At 41.5% G+C, this 22,114-nt stretch overlaps 1 protein-coding gene across 1 annotated transcript; it reads right to left on the reverse strand.

Moving 5' to 3' along the window:
• Positions 1-10,876: 10,876 nt before the first annotated feature.
• LOC126356049 (cuticle protein 70, isoforms A and B-like) lies at positions 10,877-14,719 on the reverse strand. The gene is made up of 2 exons (XM_050006730.1): positions 14,651-14,719; positions 10,877-11,316 (listed from the first exon to the last, which is right to left on the reverse strand). The coding sequence occupies exons 1-2, from the start codon at positions 14,666-14,668 to the stop codon at positions 10,954-10,956; spliced, it is 381 nt and encodes a 126-aa protein (XP_049862687.1). The 5' UTR covers positions 14,669-14,719; the 3' UTR covers positions 10,877-10,953.
• Positions 14,720-22,114: the final 7,395 nt, after the last annotated feature.

Below are 22,114 nucleotides of genomic sequence, written 5' to 3' on the forward strand. Positions count from 1 at the left end.
ATCAGTGAAAGCATATATAGCATTTTCTGTTGAAAAGCCTTTCTGAAAACCAAACTGACATTTTGTTAGTACTTTATTTTTACAAATATGGGAGGCTACTCTTGAATACATTACTTTCTCAAAAATTTTTGATAGAGCTGTCAGAAGAGAGATTGGGCGGTAGTTGTTGACATCCGACGTATCCCCCTTTTTATGCAATGGTTTTACAATGGCATATTTCAGTCTATCAGGGAAAACACCCTGCTCCAAAGAGCTATTACATACGTGGCTGAGAATCCTACTTATCTGTGGGGAACAAGCTTTAAGTACTTTGCTGGAAATGCCATCAATTCCGTAAGAGCTTTTACTTTTCAGTGAGTTTATTATTTTACTGATTTCAGAGGGAGAGGTTGGTGGAATTACAGTTGTTTCAAACTGCGCAGGTATGGCCTCTTCTATTAATAGCCTTGCCTCTTCTAGTGAAGATCTAGATCCTATTTTCTCCACAACATTTAAAAAATGATTATTCAAAATATTTTCAATTTCTGATTGTTTGTTAGTGCACTTGTCATTCAGTTTTATTGCACTAAAGTCTCCCTGTGCTCTTGGTTGCCCTGTTTCCCTTTCAATAATATTCCAAATTGCTTTAATTTTATTATCAGAGTTACTGATCTCAGACATGATACACATGCTTCTGGACTTTTTAGTAACTTTTCTTAGTACCGCACAATAGTTTTTATAATATTGAACAATTTCGGGGTCAGTACTCCCTCTTGCTGTTAGATACAGTTCTCTTTTACGGTTGCAAGTTGTTCTTATTCCTTTAGTTAGCCAAGGTTTTTTCTATGTTTTCTTGGAATTATGTTTAACTATTTTCTTGGGAAAACAATTTTCAAATACTCTTAAAAATGTATTGTGAAATAAGTTATATTTCAAGTTTGCATCGGGTTCCTTATACACTTCATCCCAGTCTAGCTGCTGTAGGCTTTCCCTAAAGTTTGCAATATTTATATTGTTAATTGAACGCACTGCTTTGAAAGTCTGATTTATTATACTGCATGGAGCTATGTCATGTACTGTAACAAGCTGTGCACTATGATCTGAAAGACCATTCTCAACAGGATAAGCATTTATGTCCTTAAACTTATCTTGGTCTATAAAAAAGTTATCTATCAATGTACTGCTGTTCTTTGTTATCCGAGTAGGAAAATCAATGACGGAGCTCAAATTGAAAGAACTGAGTAATACTAAAAGGTCATTCTTCCTATTACACTCTTTCAGGGAATCAACATTGAAATCCCCACAAATGATAATTTGCTTCCCCCTGTCTGACAGATAGCACAACAAAGCATCCAAGTTTTCTAGAAATAGCTGGAAATTCCCTGAGGGGGACCTATACACTGTTACAATTATGAAAGTGCCATCATTTAGTTTAAGTTCAGTGGCACATGCTTCCATATGTTGCTCTACACAAAATTTTTTAGTTTCTAAATTTTTTGCACTGTGGAAGCTTTTGACATATATGGCAACTCCTCCTCTCATCATATTATCTCTACTTACATGTGCAGCTAATTAGTACCCATTGATGCTAACCTTTTGCATATCAGTGACAATGTGATGCTCAGACAGGCATAGTATATCTATTACATTCTTGGTTTCTATATCTTCTAAACAAAGCAGAAGCTCATCAATTTTATTCTTCAATCCCCCAATATTTTGATGAAATATACTAACAGTATTTTTCACTTTACTTTTGTGAGTATCTTGAACTTTTTTAACATCTTTAGTACTTTTATTCTTCAATCCCCCAATATTTTGATGAAATATACTAACATTATTTTTCACTTTACTTTTGTGAGTATCTTGAACTTTTTAAACATCTTTAGTACTTGCCTGGCTGAGTTTCCCACTGGACACTGATCTTACACTAAAAAAGAGTTTCCACCATGAGATGTAGTTCCTCCCCCCTTTAAATTTCCTGCTATCAGCCCAGCCAGTTTATCCTTCCTTTCCTGTTGAGGTGTAGGCCATGTCTAGTATAGTCCCACCCACAGAGTGAATCAACAGGAACCACACCAATGTGTGACCCTGCACCAGATCCAAGTAGCCGTTCCAACTCCAAATTAACTCTCCTGACAGAAGAGGTCAAATGAGGTCGGTCGTGGCGCTCCAGAACCGACACAAACCCAACACTGGTATGATTCGATGCCGATGCAATCTTTGCCAGGTCACACTTTATGCTGTACCCCGGATCTCTGTCAATACTGTTGCCCGGCCCACCCTCAATAACCACGGTGTCTTCCTTAGTAAAACCTTTACATAGTGAACCTAAATCCTCTGTAACCTGCCCAAGTTCAGCACCAGGTTTGAAAAAACTTGTGACCTGGTAATCCAACCCTAATTCATCCTGCAGAAGTTGGCCCACACCCCTAGCATGCGAACTACCTAGCAACAAGACTTTCTTTCTCTTTGCAGACTTCCCTACATTCTTAATCAATTTGCTGCTGAAAGCTTGTTGAGCCCTGTCTACATCTACTTCTGTGAGAGGCTCATCAGTTTCTGACTGAGGCAACAGGTCAAACCTATTTTGTACATTAATAACAAAGCTGTCAGAAGAATTTCTTGGCCTGTTCCTCATGCCTGTTGCCACTTCCCACCCCTGTTTACCCTTCTCCCCCCTTAACCTGCCCAGTTCTCGCCTAGCCTCATCTAACTCAGCCTGAAGGGCAGCAATTTTCCCCTCCTGTTCCACAATCTTCCTATCTCTACTGCATAGCCTACAGAACCACTGATGAGTCTCGCTCATTTTCCCAATTCCCACTCCACTACAGTCGCCCCAATGAAAAAAGTTACTACATCCATCACACCAGACCCCGGAGCTAACGATCCTACGGCACGTCAGGCACTTTACACTCATGGTACAAATCGATTTTAGTGACAGAAAGACAATTAAGTTACCGGAAAACAATGAAAATACGTGTACGAAAAATTAGGCCTACTCGCGACTATGTAGACAGTGGTTCAGAAGTTTTTTACTGGAAATTACTTAAGAGATGACGATACTCTACAGATATAAAGGGGCAGCAAACGTTTTTAGCACACTAAACTATCAGTAAATGCACTTAAGATTGCGGTATGAAGTTTAATCTGAAAACTCAAAAGTTCGGCCTGGCCGCGATATGTAAACAAAACGAACTTTACGTGATTACTGTGAAAATACGCGAGTAAGACAAAAACCTTTAATGTTACCCTTGCAGAGCACTATAATTAACGTAATAAATTAGTTTAAAGTGTTAAAAAACAGTTTATTACTACTTAAATTACTTATCTTGTACAAGAGCTGTGACTCAGACGTCCGTGTAGCAGGCGCAGGGCAGGGCGCAAGTTTTCATACGAGCGGTGTCTCTAGGCTTCCGTAATATTCATATGAGAATTGTCTTGTTGTAATTATTCAAGTAGTGAAGGGAGATGAAAATTTAATAGTCATGGGTGACTGGAATTCGGCAGTAGGAAAAGGAAGAGAAGGAACGTAGTAGGTGAATATGGATTGGGGCTAAGAAATGCAAGAGGAAGCCGCCTGGTTGAATTTTGCATACAGCATAACTTAATCATAGATTACACTTGGATTAAGAATCATGAAAGAAGGTTGCATACATGGAAGAACCCTGGAGATACTAAAAAGTTTCAGATAGATCATATAATGGTAAGACAGAGATTTAGGAACCAGATTTTAAATAGTAAAACATTTCCAAGAGCATATGTGGACTCTGACCACCATCTGTTTGTTATGAACTGTAGATTAAAACTGAAGAAACTGCAAAAAGGTGGAAATTTAGGGAAATGGGACCTGGAAAAACTGAAAGAACTAGAGATTGTATAGAGTTTCGGGGAGAGCATAAGGGAACAATTTACAGGAATGTATGAAAGAAATGCAGTAGAAGAAGAATGGATATCTTTGAGGAATTAAATAGTGAGGCGGCAGAGGCTCAAGTAGGTAAAAAGACGAGGGTTAGTAGAAATCCTTGGGTAACAGGAGAGATACTGAATTTAATTGATGAAAGGAGAAAATACAAAAATGCAGCAAGTGAAGCAGGCATAAAGGAATACAAACGTCTCAAAAATGAGATCGACAGGAAGTGCAAAATGGCTAAGCAGCGATGGCTAAAGGATAAATGTAAGGATGTAGAGGCTTATCTCGTGAGGGGTAAGATAGATACTGCCTACAGGAAAATTAAAGAGACCTTTGAAGAAAAGAGAACCACTTGCATGAATATCAAGAGCTCAGACGGAAACGCAGCTCTAAGCAAAGAAGGGAATGCAGAAAAGTGGAAAGAGTATATAGAGGATCTATACAAGGGGGATGTAATTGAGGACAATATTATGGGAATGGAAGAGGGTGTAGATGAAGATGAAATGGGAGATATGATACTGCGTGAAGAATTTGACAGAGCACTGAAAGACCTGAGTCGAAACAAGGCCGAAGGAGTAGACAACATTCCATTAGAACTACTGACAGCCTTGGGAGAGCAAGTCCTGACAAAACTCTACCATCTGGTGAACAAGATGTATGAGACAGGTGAAATTGCCTCAGACTTCAAGAAGAATATAGTTATTCCAATCCCAAAGAAAGCAGGTGTTGACAGATGTGAAAATTACCGAACTATCAGTTTAATAAGTCACAGCTGCAAAATACTAACACGAATTCTTTACAGACGAATGTAAAAACTGGTAGAAGCTGACCTCGGGGAAGATCAGTTTGGATTCCGTAGAAATGTTGGAACACGTGAGGCAATACTGACCCTACGACTTGTCTTAGAAGAAACATTAAGGAAAAGCAAACCTACGTTTCTAGCGTTTGTAGACTCAGAGAAAGCTTTTGATAATGTTGACTGGAATACTCTGTTTCAAATTCTGAAGGTGGCAGGGGTAAAATACAGGGAGCGAAAGGCTACTTACAATTTGTACAAAAACCAAATTTTAGTTATAAGTGTCGAGGGACATGAAAGGGAAGCAGTGGTTGGGAAGGGAGTGAGACAGGGTTGTAGAGTCACCCAGATGCTATTCAATCTGTATATAGAGCAAGCAGTAAAGGAAACGAAAGAAAAGTTCGGAGTAGGTGTTAAAATCCATGGAGAAGAAAGAAAAACTTTGAGGTTCACCGATGACATTGTAATTCTGTGAAAGACAGCAAAGGACTTGGAAGAGCAGTTGAACGGAATGGACTCTGTCTTGAAAGGAGGGTATAAGATGAACATCAACAAAAGCAAAACGAGGATAATGGAATGTAGCCGAATTAATTCGGGTGATGCTGCGGGAATTAGATTAGGAAATGAGGCACTTAAAGTAGTGAAGGAGGTTTGCTATTTGGGGAGCAAAATCACTGACGATGGTCGAAGTAGAGAGGATATAAAATGTAGACTGGCAATGGTAAGGAAAGCGTTTCTGAAGAAGAGAAATTTGTTAACATCGAGTATTGATTTAAGTGTTAGGAAGTCGTTTCTGAACGTATTTGTATGGAGTGTAGCCATGTATGGAAGTGAAACATGGACGATAAATAGTTTGGACAAGCAGAGAATAGAAGCTTTCGAACTGTGGTGCTATAGAAGAATGCTGAGGATTCTATGGGTAGATCACATAACTAATGAGGAGGCATTGAATAGAATTTCGGAGAAGAGGAGTTTGTGGCACAACTTGACTAGAAGAAGGGATCGATTGGTAGGACATGTTCTGAGGCATCAAGGGATCACCAATTTAGTAGTGGAGGGCAGCTTGGAGGGTAAAAATCGTTGATTGAGACCAAGAGATGAATGCACTAAACAGATTCAGAAGGATGTAAGCTACAGTAGGTGCTGGGAGGTGAAGAGGCTTGCACAGGATAGAGTAGGGTGGAGAGCTGCATCAAACCAATCTCAGGACTGCAGACCATAACAACAACAACAATGCGATGGCACTGATGGGTCAACAGACATAGAATTTGCAAAGAATGTCCAATAAGCTGATTCATAGTTCCACAGTATCACTACGTTGGATTATAGACCAGACTTTTCTCCCTGTGAAAGAATTGCTCAACGGTGGGTGAATCGCATCAACACACCCTCACCCTGCACACAACACAGATGCATTGTATGCCAATTAAACGTACCAAAAATTCTGTGATTGCATATTTCTGCCCATGACTTGGTGTCCCAGTTGTGTTGGTGCCACCTTTGGATATTGGCATTCCGTCATGCACGGTATACTTCAATCACAGCGGCAAACGAAGAGGTTTCAAAGTTAGACGGTTTCGAAAGTGATTGGCCCAAAATCCAATGACATAATTTTTGGACCTCCGATAAATCGTTCCTCTTTTGCATTGCGATAACGACTGCTCTGTTGTCCGCATTCTCCCTGTGTGCTTTATGTACCCTCCACTGCTAGTGCGTCCGCCTGCCGTCGGAGAGTGGTTATTGCACGTTGTTGCCGAACATAAGCGGTGGCCACATTTATGTTTCTGAACCCTGTACATCACGATAACATTTTCTTTCAGTTTCATTTTGCAATTTTCTCGCGATTTTTCTTTTAGTCTGTTTTCAGTCATTTCACAGTCATTCAGTTCGTTTCGGTCAGTACATTATATATACCTTTAGCATGCAACCAGAACTGCCGTTCGTAAGGGACCCACAGTATCCGGAAATTGAGCATTGATTAATAATTACATGAAGCTTAATTTGACTTATCAGTACGTGGCATCTGACATAGAGCTTGTTTGCTCCCATAAGAATGACGTCAGAATCCATCAAGATACAAAATGCGGGCTGTAGTTGCGACAACAGTGAAAGTGTTGCCGGTTTTCTGGATACCGTTTTCAGTGGTTAATTATGTCATTTTGCGCTCATGAGATAATTTGTCCTTTCACGAATTTCAGTCTTTTTTTCTGATTTGGCATTCAGATAATTTGAAAGAGCACGACATTTTTCCCGTATAGTTAGCAGATTTCCCGTCTTTGAGGGTTAATGAAATTATCGCTTGTGGGCCTCGTGTGGGTCGCGAAAATCTCTTATTTTGTACTGATCCACTAAGTTTTCTTGTTCTTGTGACTCCTTTGTCGAAATTTCTGTTCGCCTGTATTCGCTAATCAATATACTGAAGTACGAATATGCCTTGTAACAGATTTGCCTGGGTCATGGTACGGTACATCACGTAACTTATTTACCATTAGACAATGTGTTTAAGTATTATATGCCCTTCCATATCCACATCCTGTGATGCTTGTGGGCTGAGGATGACAAAGCGACCGATCGGTACTGTTGGACGTTGATGGGCTGTTCGGCCGGGGTTTAGTTGATATACTATATTTAAGCTTAAATTTGCCTTAGTAAATATTCTAAGTAAATTGTCTAAGCACTGATAAACTTCGAAAATACGATCTAGATATTAGTGAACTATACTTTGAAGTTTTAAAAGTTGCGACAACAGTGAAAGTGGCGATATTTAAACCAGCCACTGCTAACATAGCTACGAACCAAGAGCAACAGGAAATCCCACTGTTTTCTGGAAACCGTTTTTAGTGGTTAATTATGTCACTTTGCGCTCATGAGATAATTTTCCCCACTGGAATTTCAGTCTTCTGTTTTCTTTCTTTTTTTAAAAAAAAAATGAAATGGATATGAAATTTAAATAAAACCTTTTCAGTGATGCGACGCCTGTGACGTCAGTGGCCAACACGCTGCTCATAGTGTCGTAAGGGTCATTCACAGCGATATCTTGTTGTGGTATTTATGTTTCGGAAAGCAAGTTACACATCTTGGATAGTACCAGATGTACATGTATAATACATGTACATCATGAAAAATTGTTTTTGAGTTTTCCAATGAATGAGAAGGTGCGTAAAATGTGTTTGCAACTCGCTCACTAGACGCAAATGGAGTAATTTTCACTACTTGTCTTTCTGTCTCTGAGGATCATTTTAAGGTAAGTAAACACTTCATATGAATATGTCGCTTGTAGCATAATACCTAGCATGCTGGAAGTCTAATCTGTTGTTCGCAAAATCGATTCTAATTAGGAGCAAGATTTCCTTCCAGCTCTCCTCGCTTTATGTCTTTTTAAGTTTACTTTATTCCCAATGCAGTTACGTTAGAGCTTTAAATTTTATGCCACATTACATTTTAATATCTACATTTTATTAGCTTCATTTTCGACCTGATCAGTTTCAGATAAATCCCAAGGTTGGTTTTAAGAAACTGTGCCTGTTGGAAATGAGACCCTACATTCTGAATAATCTGAGATATCATTTAAAAATTGCCGACACATTATTCTTCCCAAACAAGTCGGGGAAGACAATAATTTGCCACTTCGAATTGTCTTCAGTAAAGCTATTGTAAAGATTAATGATTCTGACAAAAAGCAAAATCCAAAACTGTTTCGAACCTACCAGGAAATGTAATAAGACCATGGCATTACGATAAAATGAAAATTGGACCTGCACAAGCACTTTTAAATTATAGTATTTGAGCAGCAACTGAGCTTGCAGTAGAACAAAGGATATTTTAAAGTTCTGATATATCAACTGCATATTTTTAGACATAATTTTCCGATTGTTTAAATTATTGACCTGGGGGAACATAAAAACTAAAAAGTGTAAAGCTGCTGAAGGTAAATACGATAATGTTCTGCTGTTCGCCAAGAGTGTTATTACGCTGTCCGAAAATCTGAAAACTGATAACAGAGGCACCTGTAAGACAGTAGTGGCTCTGAAAAGAACCACATCAATTAACAATCATAATTGTCATATAAATGAAATAGTTTCCACAGTGTTTCACTGTACAGGCTTTTTCAGCACTGCCTGAGACAATAATCTCATTCCAGAGTCGCTCAAAGACAATATTGCGACTTATTGCTTTGTGGAGGTATTTCTGTTCCACTCTATACAGTGGAGTTTTCATGTTTCTCATTTCTGGAACTTAAGTATATGGGAATGTTTTCGAAGAACGAAGACACCATAAACACATAAATTTTCAGAAGATTTCCACCATCAACCTTCACAAAATTCCTTTCTGTGGTGCCACAGTATGATAACACCGCACCTGCATCCCACAACTGGTAACAGCAACGCACGTTTCCATCAGATACCGAAAGTGAAAGTCCAGGATCCGACGGACTCAATGGAGTATGCCTGGTGAGCCACACCTCCAGCAGACGCGTACAACGTGCTCGCACTGCCGCCATGACATAGGATGGTCTGTTGCAGCCATACAGCCCCTACGCAACGAGGCGCATACCAGTCGCAACGGAGTCGCATCCCAATCTCTGACCTGTCACTATCGCTCCTGCATGAGTTAAGAGAACCTCATACTATGATGGTCTTGTTTCTATTGTATTAGCTGGACTTCATTGGTGTATGTTCATTTGTAAAGAGTTCTTGTACACATGAAGAAAGCTGATAGTTTCTGCCCCTGTCCATCTTTCCTAAGGTGACAGCTGCTGCACCACTCTGTAGCTCTCCTCTCCTTACCGTTGCGTATGAGATGTTACACGACACTTTTTATTGGATTAGATTAGATTAGTTTTTCGTTCCACAGATCCGTGCTGAGGAGATCCTCGTGGATGTGGAACATGTCAATGTATTTTTTTTAAGCTGAAATTGTTACTTAAAAGTTGTAAACGAGTTTTCCATCACTAAATACCTAAAGTGCTTGCAGGAAAAGCATGGGAAAACATTAGTAACTTCGGCTAACTCTCCCATAACTTATGAACGCCCTTGATCTGTGACGTCACCTGTGCTTCAGCCAATAACAGCGTTTTCGATTACGTGACAGTTCTGAAAATTATTTCTATACTTCAGTTACCTAAATTAACACAATTTTTTTGAGATTTTTGGTCAAAAATGCTATTTTAATGTTATAATGATTGAGAATGACAACTGTCAGAAATATATTTTTAACATAGGAAAATAGCACATTACGTGTACAGAGCAGATGCCAGTCGTCAATGGTCGACACTCAACAGCTGTTGTTAAATAAGTACAATTAACATTGAAGCAATAATCTCTAATTAAACTTCAAAGTGAGTTGAAAAGCTTTTTGTTTATCTAGAAAGATGAGAAACGGAAATTCTCAGCGTACAGCATGTCAATAACAATTTGTTGAAGGCAAAATGTTTAAGTTGTAACTTATAATTACGACCGACAGAAATAATTTTCTAATTGTTTAGAATGAGAAAGGACATTTGACTAAAGAAAAATAGGTGGGAAAATACGATTTGGTCGGAGATTAGCTTCATGATGAAATTTTATATGTTGATCTTCTATGTATGACTTTTGAATGTTTTATTTTTAAACAAGCACTGTAGCGTTACATTCAAAGTTATTGATGCAGTACCGATATCTTACACAAAAGTGTTTAACGCATCGTCCCTGGATACTACATTGTGCATGAATTTCAGTTAATAAAATAACATCTTGCTGATGTAATGTTTGGGGTTCTCACTGATGTCCCGTATTGAGGGTTGTATAAGTTGCCAACATTATACTAAGCAAACGCTTTGATAGCTACGAACGAGAGAGTTTTCAAGATGGCGCTGTACTGTTTCTGCCTAGTGTGAAGGTAGCAACACTCATGCCGTGGACGAATTATGTGTATCTCATTTCTGTTATTTTTTTGTAGCAAACAGTAATTAACAAACATTGCTCAAAGATTTTTTTGTTACTCTTAAAGTTAAGCTCACGTCACACGCAAGATGAATCTGTGGACTACTTTCACGGCCAACGACCTCAATATAAGCGTAACCATGGGGTTCGTGGTTTTGAGATCCAACATCAATAGTACAACCTGAATGTTTAATACGAGCTACTATTAATGCCATTTCAAATTAACTGTGGTAAGGTCCGGAACAGTAGTGAATGAAATAAGATAAGGCATTAGTTGCAGTGGTTTTTATTGAGTAACAGTAGCGATGTACAAAAGAAAACAAGCAGCGTCCTCAGTCAGGAATGGTCTAGATCAGGAAGGGGGCGGCGTAGCGCGCGAACGCCGGCGGGTGCACCGACAGCGCGGCGGGGGCGGCGTAGGCGAAGGGTGCCGCGGCCAGGGGTGCAGCCACCGGGGCGGCAGCCAGGGGGGCGGCGACGGGGGCGGCGGCCAGGGGGGCGGCGACGGGGGCAGCGGCCAGGGGGGCGGCAGCGGCGACGAGAGGCGCGGCCAGGGCGCGCGTCTGCACGTTGACTGCGGCTGCGTACGGCGGCACGTTGTAGGGCACGGCGCGCGAGTAGGCCAGCGCCGCCGCGGGGGCGGCAGCCACCACGGGGGCGGCGGGGACCACGCCGGCGCGGGCCACGGCGCACGCCGCCAGAACCACTACCTGCAACACCACGCAGACACGGCTATACACCCGGCACTCCGGAGGGCGGCAGCGGCCGCACCTCATTCCTTAAGGCTACAACAGGTGGTTACACAGTTTTAGTTATCACCAAGAATGAATAAAGGTTTATAACTAACTTTGTGTTTGTTTACAGGCACGCGTATGCAGTACTAGTGTGCAGTGAATTTACTATGCATCGATAGTGTGAAGTATGTACTCCTTCCACATTCCGACGTCTTATTTTATTTATGTTCATCGATTCCTTTTCATACCATGTACAACCAATCAAATTTTTGCAACTTTGCCTCACCAAGTGCGTCTCAAGCGATTAGTAAATTACTTGACTGAAGTTCCATAGGTCGTGAGTTAGGTCCCCAGTCTGCCCTATGACTGTTGTTTTTTAACACTTGAGTCACCTCTGGCTGATACGAGGAATGCCAAGAAGTACCGTGTCCATCTTGAACTGCATGTCCCCCTATAGGTCGGAGAAAGGCAACTACATACTACCTCCCTCAGGACCATGCCTAGTAAAGCACTACAGTGTTCAAAGCAACTTTGGTATTAAAGACAGTTTTATAATTTTTAATATCAATTGTTTTAGCCACCTGCATGATTTACTTATCACTGTTACCTTACATTTATGCAACCCTTTGTGCGGTATTGTGCAAAGATCTTGGTGTGACACCAAATTGGGCAACCCATATCGATGCCACATAAATTAGCGAGGGCTCGCTACAATCCGCAACAACCAGTGTGATGTACTCCAGAAGGCCACATCTCCCTCTCAGAATAGCAGCGGCCTCATACTGAGGTCAATATGGCGTCGGGCATGCGAGAGCTCAGCCAGTTCATGACCTCACTTGAAAGAGTCACTATCACGTTTTAGGACCAATAAGTTGTTAAAGCTTCGGATGAACTTGTACTGTTGTAAATGTCGAGCATTGTACCTCAAGAGGTTTATTACTTAGTGCATCAAGTGATGCTTTCATAGTCAGTGACAGTTATATATTATCCAGTACTCCTGTGGCAAAGAACTTCGTCAAAGATCTACAAATCTTTCATTCAATAGCGTAATACAGTGAGCTAATATTTCATGCGTTCTAGTTTGATGAGCCTTCTCCCGGAGCAATCAAATAATTAACAATTATGGCGGGTGAAAGTAGTTTCCTCCGGTCGGGACACTCTCTTTGCGTAATCTACCTATGACTTATTAGTTTCTTGATTTTCTATTCTCTTAGGGTATAATCACTTCGCGAACTGTTATGGTGTCTGTAGAGGCATCATAAATTTTCAATGGGGACAGAGTTTTTCAGCGTATTCTACATTAACGAGTGATTGACTTTGAACTGGTAGTTTTGTTCCAGTTTCAAAATCAAAAAGAATCCTAAAGTTTTTTTTTCATTCTTATTTTCTCGTACTCTATGATATGACCCGAGCGGAAAGTGGAATTCGATAGGATAGCTTAATTCCTCCTGCAGACATCCGTGTTGCGAGTCACAATGTTTCAGCAGGTTATTTTAGATTTATCGCCATGATATGGCTTGCGGCTACTATTATTCGGATCCCCAGAGCCCCTTCCCCAAACTCTTTCCTCTGTCTTTGTTGCACTGTCTGCCTACCTAGTTACATATCTGTCTGTTTCTTTGAGTATTTACATTGGCGGTTTAGACATTACATGAGGAGCCACTGATCGTCAGGTAAGAGATAATTTCGTATTTTCGTCTGGATACTTAACACAGCATCTTTATTTGTCGTAATGCAGGATGGAAAGAAATGCATGCCCTCCATCTGCCAGCACACTTACTGGACTTTTAGTGTTGGAAACAAAATGGATGTGATACAGATCGGATACCAGCTCAGAAGCTCGCGGGAAATTATCCAGAAAGCACCACTGTACCAGATCAATGGTCTTTCATTTGGCACAAGGGTTGGGTTCGGATTTGGTTCGCCTCTACATCTCGCAAGTTAGTACATCATTAGTTGAGACATACATAATCATAGAACAGTTGCTCTCACTATCTGTACTAGTATAAACTTTCATATTTATGCGAAAATGTACTACGCCTGTAAGGGTCGCGGAACAAAGAAAATGTTCTTTGCAGGTTTGTGCAACTCAACCAATTTCCCCTTTTCTCCTAGTTGTACTCAACGGCTGATTACAGAGCAGGAAATCTCAGTTTACAGACGCAGTTTATGAAATGGGTGAGAAACATTCTTACTGAATCAGATAGACCCATTAGGCACGTGATAGTAGCTACAATTAACGTCATATGAATTACTCCACCTATCTATACAAACTGCTCATGTAGCAGCTGTTACGTGCTCAGAGATACATGGGCAGACAAAGAGCTGGCAGTATGTCAGTACTGACACACTGAACGACGCAATTCAAATTACCTTGTCAAGCGGGTAGTTACAGATCGAGTAACATGATCCATAAACAACGATCAGCACGCTACCTCCCTTTCCTCTGTCTCTTTCTAACTATTCATCTAAGTGTCTGTCATTCTCCATCTTTTTCTTTGTAAGTACCATTAGATTTCTAGGCGTCTGCGTAGCAGTGAATATCACTGCAGCAGAGTTCGATGTTGGGTGATATTTTATGATCCAATGCAGTACTTGTAGTAAAGTAATTCAAAACATAAAACTCAAGGCTTCTTTGCCTAAAAAAGTACTTAGAGTTTTACGTTGCTTCACGAAGATCTCCCGAAATGCATTATCATGGCATTCATGCAGCCAGTAGGCGTCTGTAGTTGATTCTTCCAAATTAGGAAACACTATTCGAAGAGATTGTGAAGTATGCACTATATTTAAGTTGTCAGAGAAGGCTTGCGGAACGCTGAAAAAGCTTCTTGAGCTGGCGGACGATCAGTTTATCGCCTAGTGCGGTTCGGTTCACTAGGAAGTGCCTGGCTCTAATAACCATTTTCTGTATAATGTTTGACCTTGCTGTTTAGAAAATGAAACTGTTTCATTCTAGATGTGAATGTAGGTTCTGTCAGAAAATTTTACTGAATCATTCTCGGGTATGCCAACCAAGCTGATCGATGTGTCGCGACGTATCGGCAAATATCTTAACCCGATTCTTCAGAAGTTCTGCCGGAAGACAGCAAATAAGACACTCGCTGAAACATCGCTACAGATCGACGAGGTAACTCGGTTGATATCGCGCTTCTTTAGAGCGATGGGAATATCTAGCGTAGATGTATGCCTGTTCTAGGTCAAACCTGGACATTGTTACTGTGCTGTCGACATCGAAATTTTTCGACGGCGAAAAGAGCCAGGCTCTGTTCGGAAAGAATATCGGACCTTGACGCGCCGGCGTGGCACTCACCATCCTGACTGCGAACATGGTGCTTGGTGGGTGCTGGGCTGCGGCTGCTGCTGCTGCTGTCGCTGCTGCGATACTGACTGCCGGCCTGCGGTGGTCGCATTTATAGGTGGCCGAGGGTGTCCGGCGCCGCGGCACGCATCACAAGCAGGCGCCGGTTTCACTTGGCCCCTCCGCTGCTGCGCGCCGCAGGTTCCTGTCTCCTTACCTGTGGTGGACGAGGAATTCGGCGATGGAGTCATCGTAATTATAAAAAAAGTGCTTCTAAAACATGATTACGAATGTAATTCTTCACGCTTGGAACACACGACGCGGCGCGGACCGATTAGGGAGCGCCCAGCACGCAACAGAAGTGGAAACCGTAGTAACAGTCAGGAGATAGAGTACCTAACATCTCAGATCGGGTCTGACACACCTCAAATGACAACCACAACCGTTGAGGACGGCCAAAACCGGCGCCGACGGCAGTCGGAACATCCGCGACTGGAGGGGTCCGTTGAAGCCGAGTCTGACGGGCGCGGACCACAGATGGAACACTCGACTCGGCGCGGACCGATTAGGGAACGCCCAGCTCCTCCCAGGCATAAATACTGTACTCGATCGACCCAAGGGCCAGTCTCAGGTAACACCTGAAGAAGACAGCGAGGCACGCTGTTGAAATATCGTGCGAGAACGACGCGAACATCCGGCTGGATTCCCGAATATCCAAGATGTCATGATTACGAATCCTTACCGAATGATGTCCCACAGCGGGTATATCATTGGATGTGCATTGGAAGGCCGGTGTCTCGGGTTACCGTCTGGCCATGCACATTCAGGTCTTCCACAGTTTTCCTAAGATGCTGAATACCTGGATGGCTTCTCAAAGAAACACTCAGGCGAGTACCTTCTCCTTCCTTCCCCGTTTCGAGCTTCCGTTCGGTCACTAATTTACACTGACGCGAACAGTCATTGGATAGTAATATGCACATATACATATGGAGGTAGTATTCCGTATATTGGGTATAGAAGGGCGGAGCTGTCATTTGTACTCAGATGATTTATGTGAAAAGGCTTCCGACCCTGTCCCGGCGGAGGTTCGAGTCCTCCCTCGGGCATTGTGTGTGTTTGTCCTTAGGATAATTTAGGTTAAGTAGTGTGTAAGCTTAGGGACTGATGAGCTTTGCGGTTAAGCCCCATAAGATTTCACACACATTTGAACATTTTTTTTGCTTCCGAACTGATTATGGTCGCACGTGGAATGGTAGTTGGAGCTGGACGTTTAGGATATTCCATTTCGAAACTTGTTATGAATTCGAAATTCTGAGATTCACAGAGGCAAGAGTGTGCCGAGAATACCAAATTTCAGGCAGTAACTCTCATCACTGACAACGCAGTAGCCAACGCCCTTCACTTAACGACAGAGGGCAGTGATGTTCCCGTAGAGTTGTCAGTGCTAACAGACAAGCAACAAGGCTTGGAGGGAAAAAAAAGAAAGAAAAAAAAAACGCATAAATGAATGTGCGACCTGCAAAGAACGTGTCAGCTAGGAAAACGAGGGGAAATTTGACATCAGTGTACTATGGCAGAAGAGGTCGTCTCGAGTGCCTTTGCTAACAGCATGACATCACCTGCAGCGCCTCTACCGGGCTCGTGACCATATCGACTGGACCATATAGAACTGAAAAACCGTGGCTTGGTCAGATGAGTCCCGATTTGAATCCGAAAGAGCGAATGGTAGGGTTCGAATGTGGCACTGACCCTACTAAGCCATGGCTCTAAGTTGTGAGAAAGGCAAAGTGTAAACTGGTGTTGGCTCCATACTGGTGTCGGCTGTGTTCACGTACAAGGAATGGACTGCTTCCTCTGGTCTAAGTGAAATGATCATTGACTGGAAATAAGGATATTCGACTAGTTGGAAACAGTTCGCAGCCATTCATCGACTCCATGTTCCCAAATTAATATGGAGCTTTGATGGATGACAATGCGTCATGTCACCGACCACGGTTTTCTGGATTAGTTTGAAGAACGTTCTGGACAATTCGACCGAATGGTTTGCACACCCAGATAGCCCGACATGAACGCCGCTGACCATTAATGTAACATAATCGAGAGGTCAGTTGGTGCACAGAAACCTGCAACGGTAACACTTCTACATTTACGGATGACTAAAGAGACAGAATGTCTCAGTACTTCTGCAGGGGACTTCCAACGATTTGGTGATTCATAGTCGATGGGTTGCCAAGTTCTCATCTTCCTTATGGCCACGTCTGTTTCTACTCTTTCTGATTCGATTCTTTCGTGAAGGCTTCCTATTTTTGCTATACTTTAGCCAAATTATACAGCTATGTTTCTGATGGCCAATTACAGTGCTCCGGAATTAGGTTATTATCATGTTCACAACACGCACTCTATGTAACCGGGATATTCCGCAAGTCCTTTCTGAAGATTCTGTGCATCCGCCTAATGGTGCACATGGATTTATTTTCCCGCAATGGTTGTGTGTTGTTTCTAACTATGAATGCAATGGTGACAGAATTAATCTACATTCTTCCTGAATTGCCAAATCCATCCAGCATGTAGGTAACATGTTACTTTATTCTGAATACGGTCGCTTATGTTCAACTCATGACCTTATGTGAAGAGTTCATCAGATCCACATGACTGTTTTTGGATCTCACTGTAATGTTCTTTGCTGGGTGGAGAGCCATTTTAGTTTTGTTAGTGTAACACGTAAAGAAACATAGAGAAATTATTAAGAAAAATCAAAATAATAAGACTTTAAATTATGAAATTTACGAACGAAAGTAATAATATGAATAATTATGAATAATAACAATAATAATCATAAGTGTGCAGCATGACAAATTACTTCATTCCACGAAAGATTTATCATATTCATACAGAAAATGTTAGATTTCAGACTGTTGCTACAGATTAAGAAACGGTGTTTTCACCATCAGTTGTTTTTATTTGATCCATAATATCTACCGGTTTCGGCCATGGACCGTTATCAAAGGGTATAACGCAGAAACAGATCAGGTGAATAAACAAGTAATTTTCTTTTCTGGCTTCGAAATCGAAAACGTCCTAGTAGATAACATAAGGAAAGAGCACATCATGTTCCAGAAAACGCCAATAGTAACTCAACAGTTAACGTAAAAGTGTGCAAATGTAATAATGTACCTGTAGATCTCTCTGTGCATTATTAAGTTAACTGATTTAAGTTGAGCATATCTCTCATGGACTTTTCTGGAACATGTGTTCTTTTCTTGTACCTATTACGATAGTTTGAATTTTCCATCAGCCAGAAATAAAAGCGATTTACGTTTTCACGTGATTTTTTGTGCGTTATATCCTGTGAAGATGATCCACGACCGAAATCATTAGATGTAAAGGTTCAGATAACAGCTGATGCTGAAATTTTGTTTTTCCCTTTACTCAACTAGTGTTGAATGTCACCTAACCAAAACATTAAGCTTGACGATCCCCGAAATATTCATTATACCATTTATCAGAATTAATGGTCTGAACCTAAAGAATATCTCTGACGGTAACAGGGTACCCATCGAATGTCATAGGAGCTAAAATACCTTCAAGCAAATAGCTTTCCCCAAGCTTTTCCAAGATCCACGACGCCCATCTGAGTGGTCTATTGTGTGCTGCGGTGGACGGCACCACAAAACTTCCACTGGTGCTCATGCAAAGGCCGACATTGTTTCAACCTTCTAATCTTCTGTGCGGTTCGAGGCTTTCATTTTCGTGACCGGTGTCCTCTATTAACGAACATGACAAAGAAGACACAGCCTTATTACCTAACGTAAGGATTTTATGTCACCGTCAATTGCAATACCCCGTAACATATGACTAGAGTTTCGGTCTGTTGGATTTGTACATTGCACTTTACAGAAGTTCGTTTAAGCTACCTGAATGATGATTGGATTCAATCTTTCCCAGTTCACTTTCTCCAGTGTACCTGAACAGATGTAACTCGTTTGAAATTTACTCCCTTCCTTCCCTGTTGAGTTCGACAAAAGACTGATGTAACTCGTTGATACATTTTGCACCTGTATATATAACATTGCACGCGTGGTTTAGCCTAATTATTTTAGGTGATGGCAATAATATTTCCTTAACAGTTTTACTTTCTCACTTTTGTCTATATGGGTTAGTACATCCACTCCGACGATGTGAAACTGGATCATTTTCCCTACATGTACTTGGATTTCATACAAAGTATCAATGGGAAAAAAGTTTCCACACCTCTGATGGGATCATCTTGAGGATCTTCTTGTGCCCACCGTAGGTTTCTAACACAGTTTGTTGATGATATCTGAGTAAGCAGCTACCCACAAATCAGGAAGACACCGCCAACTCTGTTATATGTCTGCCCCAGATCGGGACTTGCAGCCTCAACGCAAGCCAACGAACTTCAGTTATTTAAAATGAGTCATTATGAATCATACTAAATGATCCATAGTTTATTAGGAAGACAAAGTTCCACGAATAATTACACATAAAAACTGTTCCAGAGGCGATACGCTCCCTATCTGCAAGCTTTTATGCAAAACCTACTCCCGCGACAAACACACTCATTCGTCAATTACCTCAATGACATGCACAAACATAAGCGTCCTAAATCGGTATCGTTACCACGTCGGTAATATAATGTGTGCCTAAACTAAGGGGAGACTACAGTGATGTGTAAAGAAATTATAACAATAATATTGTAATTATGTGGAACATAATGTGGAACATTACAAGTCTATATAACTGACAGTGACATTTATACACTGATCTTAAAGGCGTTGGAAGGGATGGATGCTTCCAACGTAGGAACACCTTGGTTGCTGACAGAGCCAGTTTTTCACTGCACCTCCTTGTCACAGGTGAACCTCTAACCTTTCAGAGACCGTCTTAAGGGGCCGAAGATACGCGAGCCACATGGGAATATTGGGGCTGGAAGGAGGAAGTTCCAGGACCGTCCATCAAAATTTCTGAAGGAGCTCGAAAGTCTTCCAGGCCATAGGTGGCCTAACGTAGTCCTGGAAATTCACTATCCAATTCGATATTTGTCTGTGCGGTTATTGTTAATGGCCTATTTGAACCTCAGCAACGTGCTGCAGTACCGCTCAGCGTTAATTCTTGCACCCAGTGTTGACCATTCGATTTATAGAGGAAACTGAGCATTACTTTGCAGCTTTACGGGCAGAGAGGGCTTTATTTGGACTAGGCTGCCGGAAGGAGAGGAGAAGAGTGTAAGTTATGACATAACGTTTCATCACATGCTACAACCTGATCAAAGAAGTCCGTTCCCTGCTCCACGTACCTCAACAGATAGGTCAGGCAAACATCCTTCTCGTCGTCTTCTGATTCTCTGCAAGATGCTTGGACACTCACTGTGCACAAACTTTGCCATAACGAAGCTTCTTGTGGATTATGCGATACACAGCTCCTTTGCTTACTGTCCAGTTCAATAGTAATGTCACGTGTGGTGATCCGACGATCCGACTCCGCAGCTGCTCCACAGCGGAACTAATGATTCTGATGATGACAACGTGTGCCTGCCCGAGGCGCAGCATTTCCTTGATGTTTGTGTTGAGACCACCGGAATATTGTTCACCGTGCGATATACTGCTCGCAGTACACCTTTTTCACCCTGCTAAAAGTGTGTGAAACATGCTCCCCTCCTGCGCAAAGAATTCGGTTAAGGCTGTTGGTGCTAATAGGGAGGAAATCATCATTCAACAAACCTAAACTCTCCAAGAAACTAGGAAACTGCTGTGAAGCTGTTAACTCCATTTGTACAACTGGGAATACCACCACGACATCTCTCGGCATACACGTTCACCAACTACATTTACATACAAATCCTCTCCAGCTGAGGTCCCCATTTCAGTTGGGCATACTTTATACAAAATGAGGCTGACGTGTGGTATACAATGTGCTAACCATCATATTCGCACATTCACTTACGTTATCGATCACACGTCAATCTAACTAATATTTTATAATATTGGAAATTGTAATATTCTAATTGTAATAATGTATTAATCATTTTATTTAACTATATCGAATACTTATGTACAAGGATGGTTGTGACTCTACATTACTCACAGTTTAATTATGACGTAGTCCTTGTAACATAGAATTGGAATCCATATTCCATACCTGTCAAGTTGAGCATTTGTTATTGCCTCCATGATAAAGGTTTTGCCCCATTATTGTTATATTCTTTCAGTTATACGAAATCTTAGGTAGCTTAGTGTAAGACCCTCCTGTCGGAACCCTCCAAAGTAACTAAGACAAAGGAATCTCCAAGTTCGCTGAAGAACTATCTACACATAAAATGTGGGATAACTTGTATTAACATGGACTCTATCAGTGGAGTCCACATATTTCGCTCAACGTTGATTGATAGAATTGTTGGATGTCCTCCTTGCGGTGGGTCTCCAGACACGTCTCCAGACTGCAGTGGTACTGACTGGAGTAGAGCTGTTTTAGTGATGAATTCCGCTTCGAACTGTCCTCCGATGACCAGCAAAGACCTGTCTGCAGATTCGGCGGGGAGGGGTGGGACACCAGCGTCACCTTCACCCGCCATGCGGCGTCACAACCAGGAGTGATGATCTGGGATGGCATTTCTTTTCATAGCAGAACCCGTTTGGTTGCGATCCGCGGCACCTTCACAGATCAGTGGTAAATGGATGATGTTCTACACTCCATTTTGCTATCCTTCATGCAAGCCGTCCTGGGCTTACTTTTCGGCAAGATAATGCCCACTAGAAAGCATCGAGAGTTTCTACTGTTTGTTTTCGAGCTTGCCAGACACTGCCTTTAGATTACGGTTTAACGTGTCTTGAACAAAAGGTCATTAGAGATGCAGAACAGACTCATACGGGACAGGAATGGAGGTGGAAACTGGCCGTTGTGGCATTTAACGATGAAGAGAAACCACAGAAAATCAATATTTGGAGTAACACACAGGGATTGAAATCCCTTTCCTCGAGAAAGCGAATCCATTGCCTTATCAGCTGCTTCAATTCCAGTGTAAAACGATGAACATATTGCAATGTAGCTGATGGCTGTAATGTTATCTATAGAGATATGGAGCAAATACATTTTGGTGAGAACATAAATTATGATTTCTTAACGATAAATAAAATCACAATATATGAGAATATATTCAAAGAGATATAAAGTGCAGTTTAGAGTAACAGCGTTGCCAAACACATTTGCTTCAATAGATAATCTTGATTCGGCTAAATCGGTTATAAGTGCTGAACATGTTGCAACAAAATTGCCTGTTCCCTTACCACCGTTGGTCTACATCGACGTTTTAATATAAGGGGCGATAGAAAGGTTTCCGTTTGAAGGGCGTACAGTCCGGAATCGGTATGCCGTTCAGGCACAACTCCATGAGTACTAAGGTAATCATCCTACCGATGGACCAGGATGAAGATACCCATCTGATAAAACACCATATCC

This window comes from Schistocerca gregaria, chromosome 3 (assembly GCF_023897955.1).
Source record: "Schistocerca gregaria isolate iqSchGreg1 chromosome 3, iqSchGreg1.2, whole genome shotgun sequence".
Classification (NCBI taxonomy): Eukaryota; Metazoa; Arthropoda; class Insecta; order Orthoptera; family Acrididae; genus Schistocerca; species Schistocerca gregaria.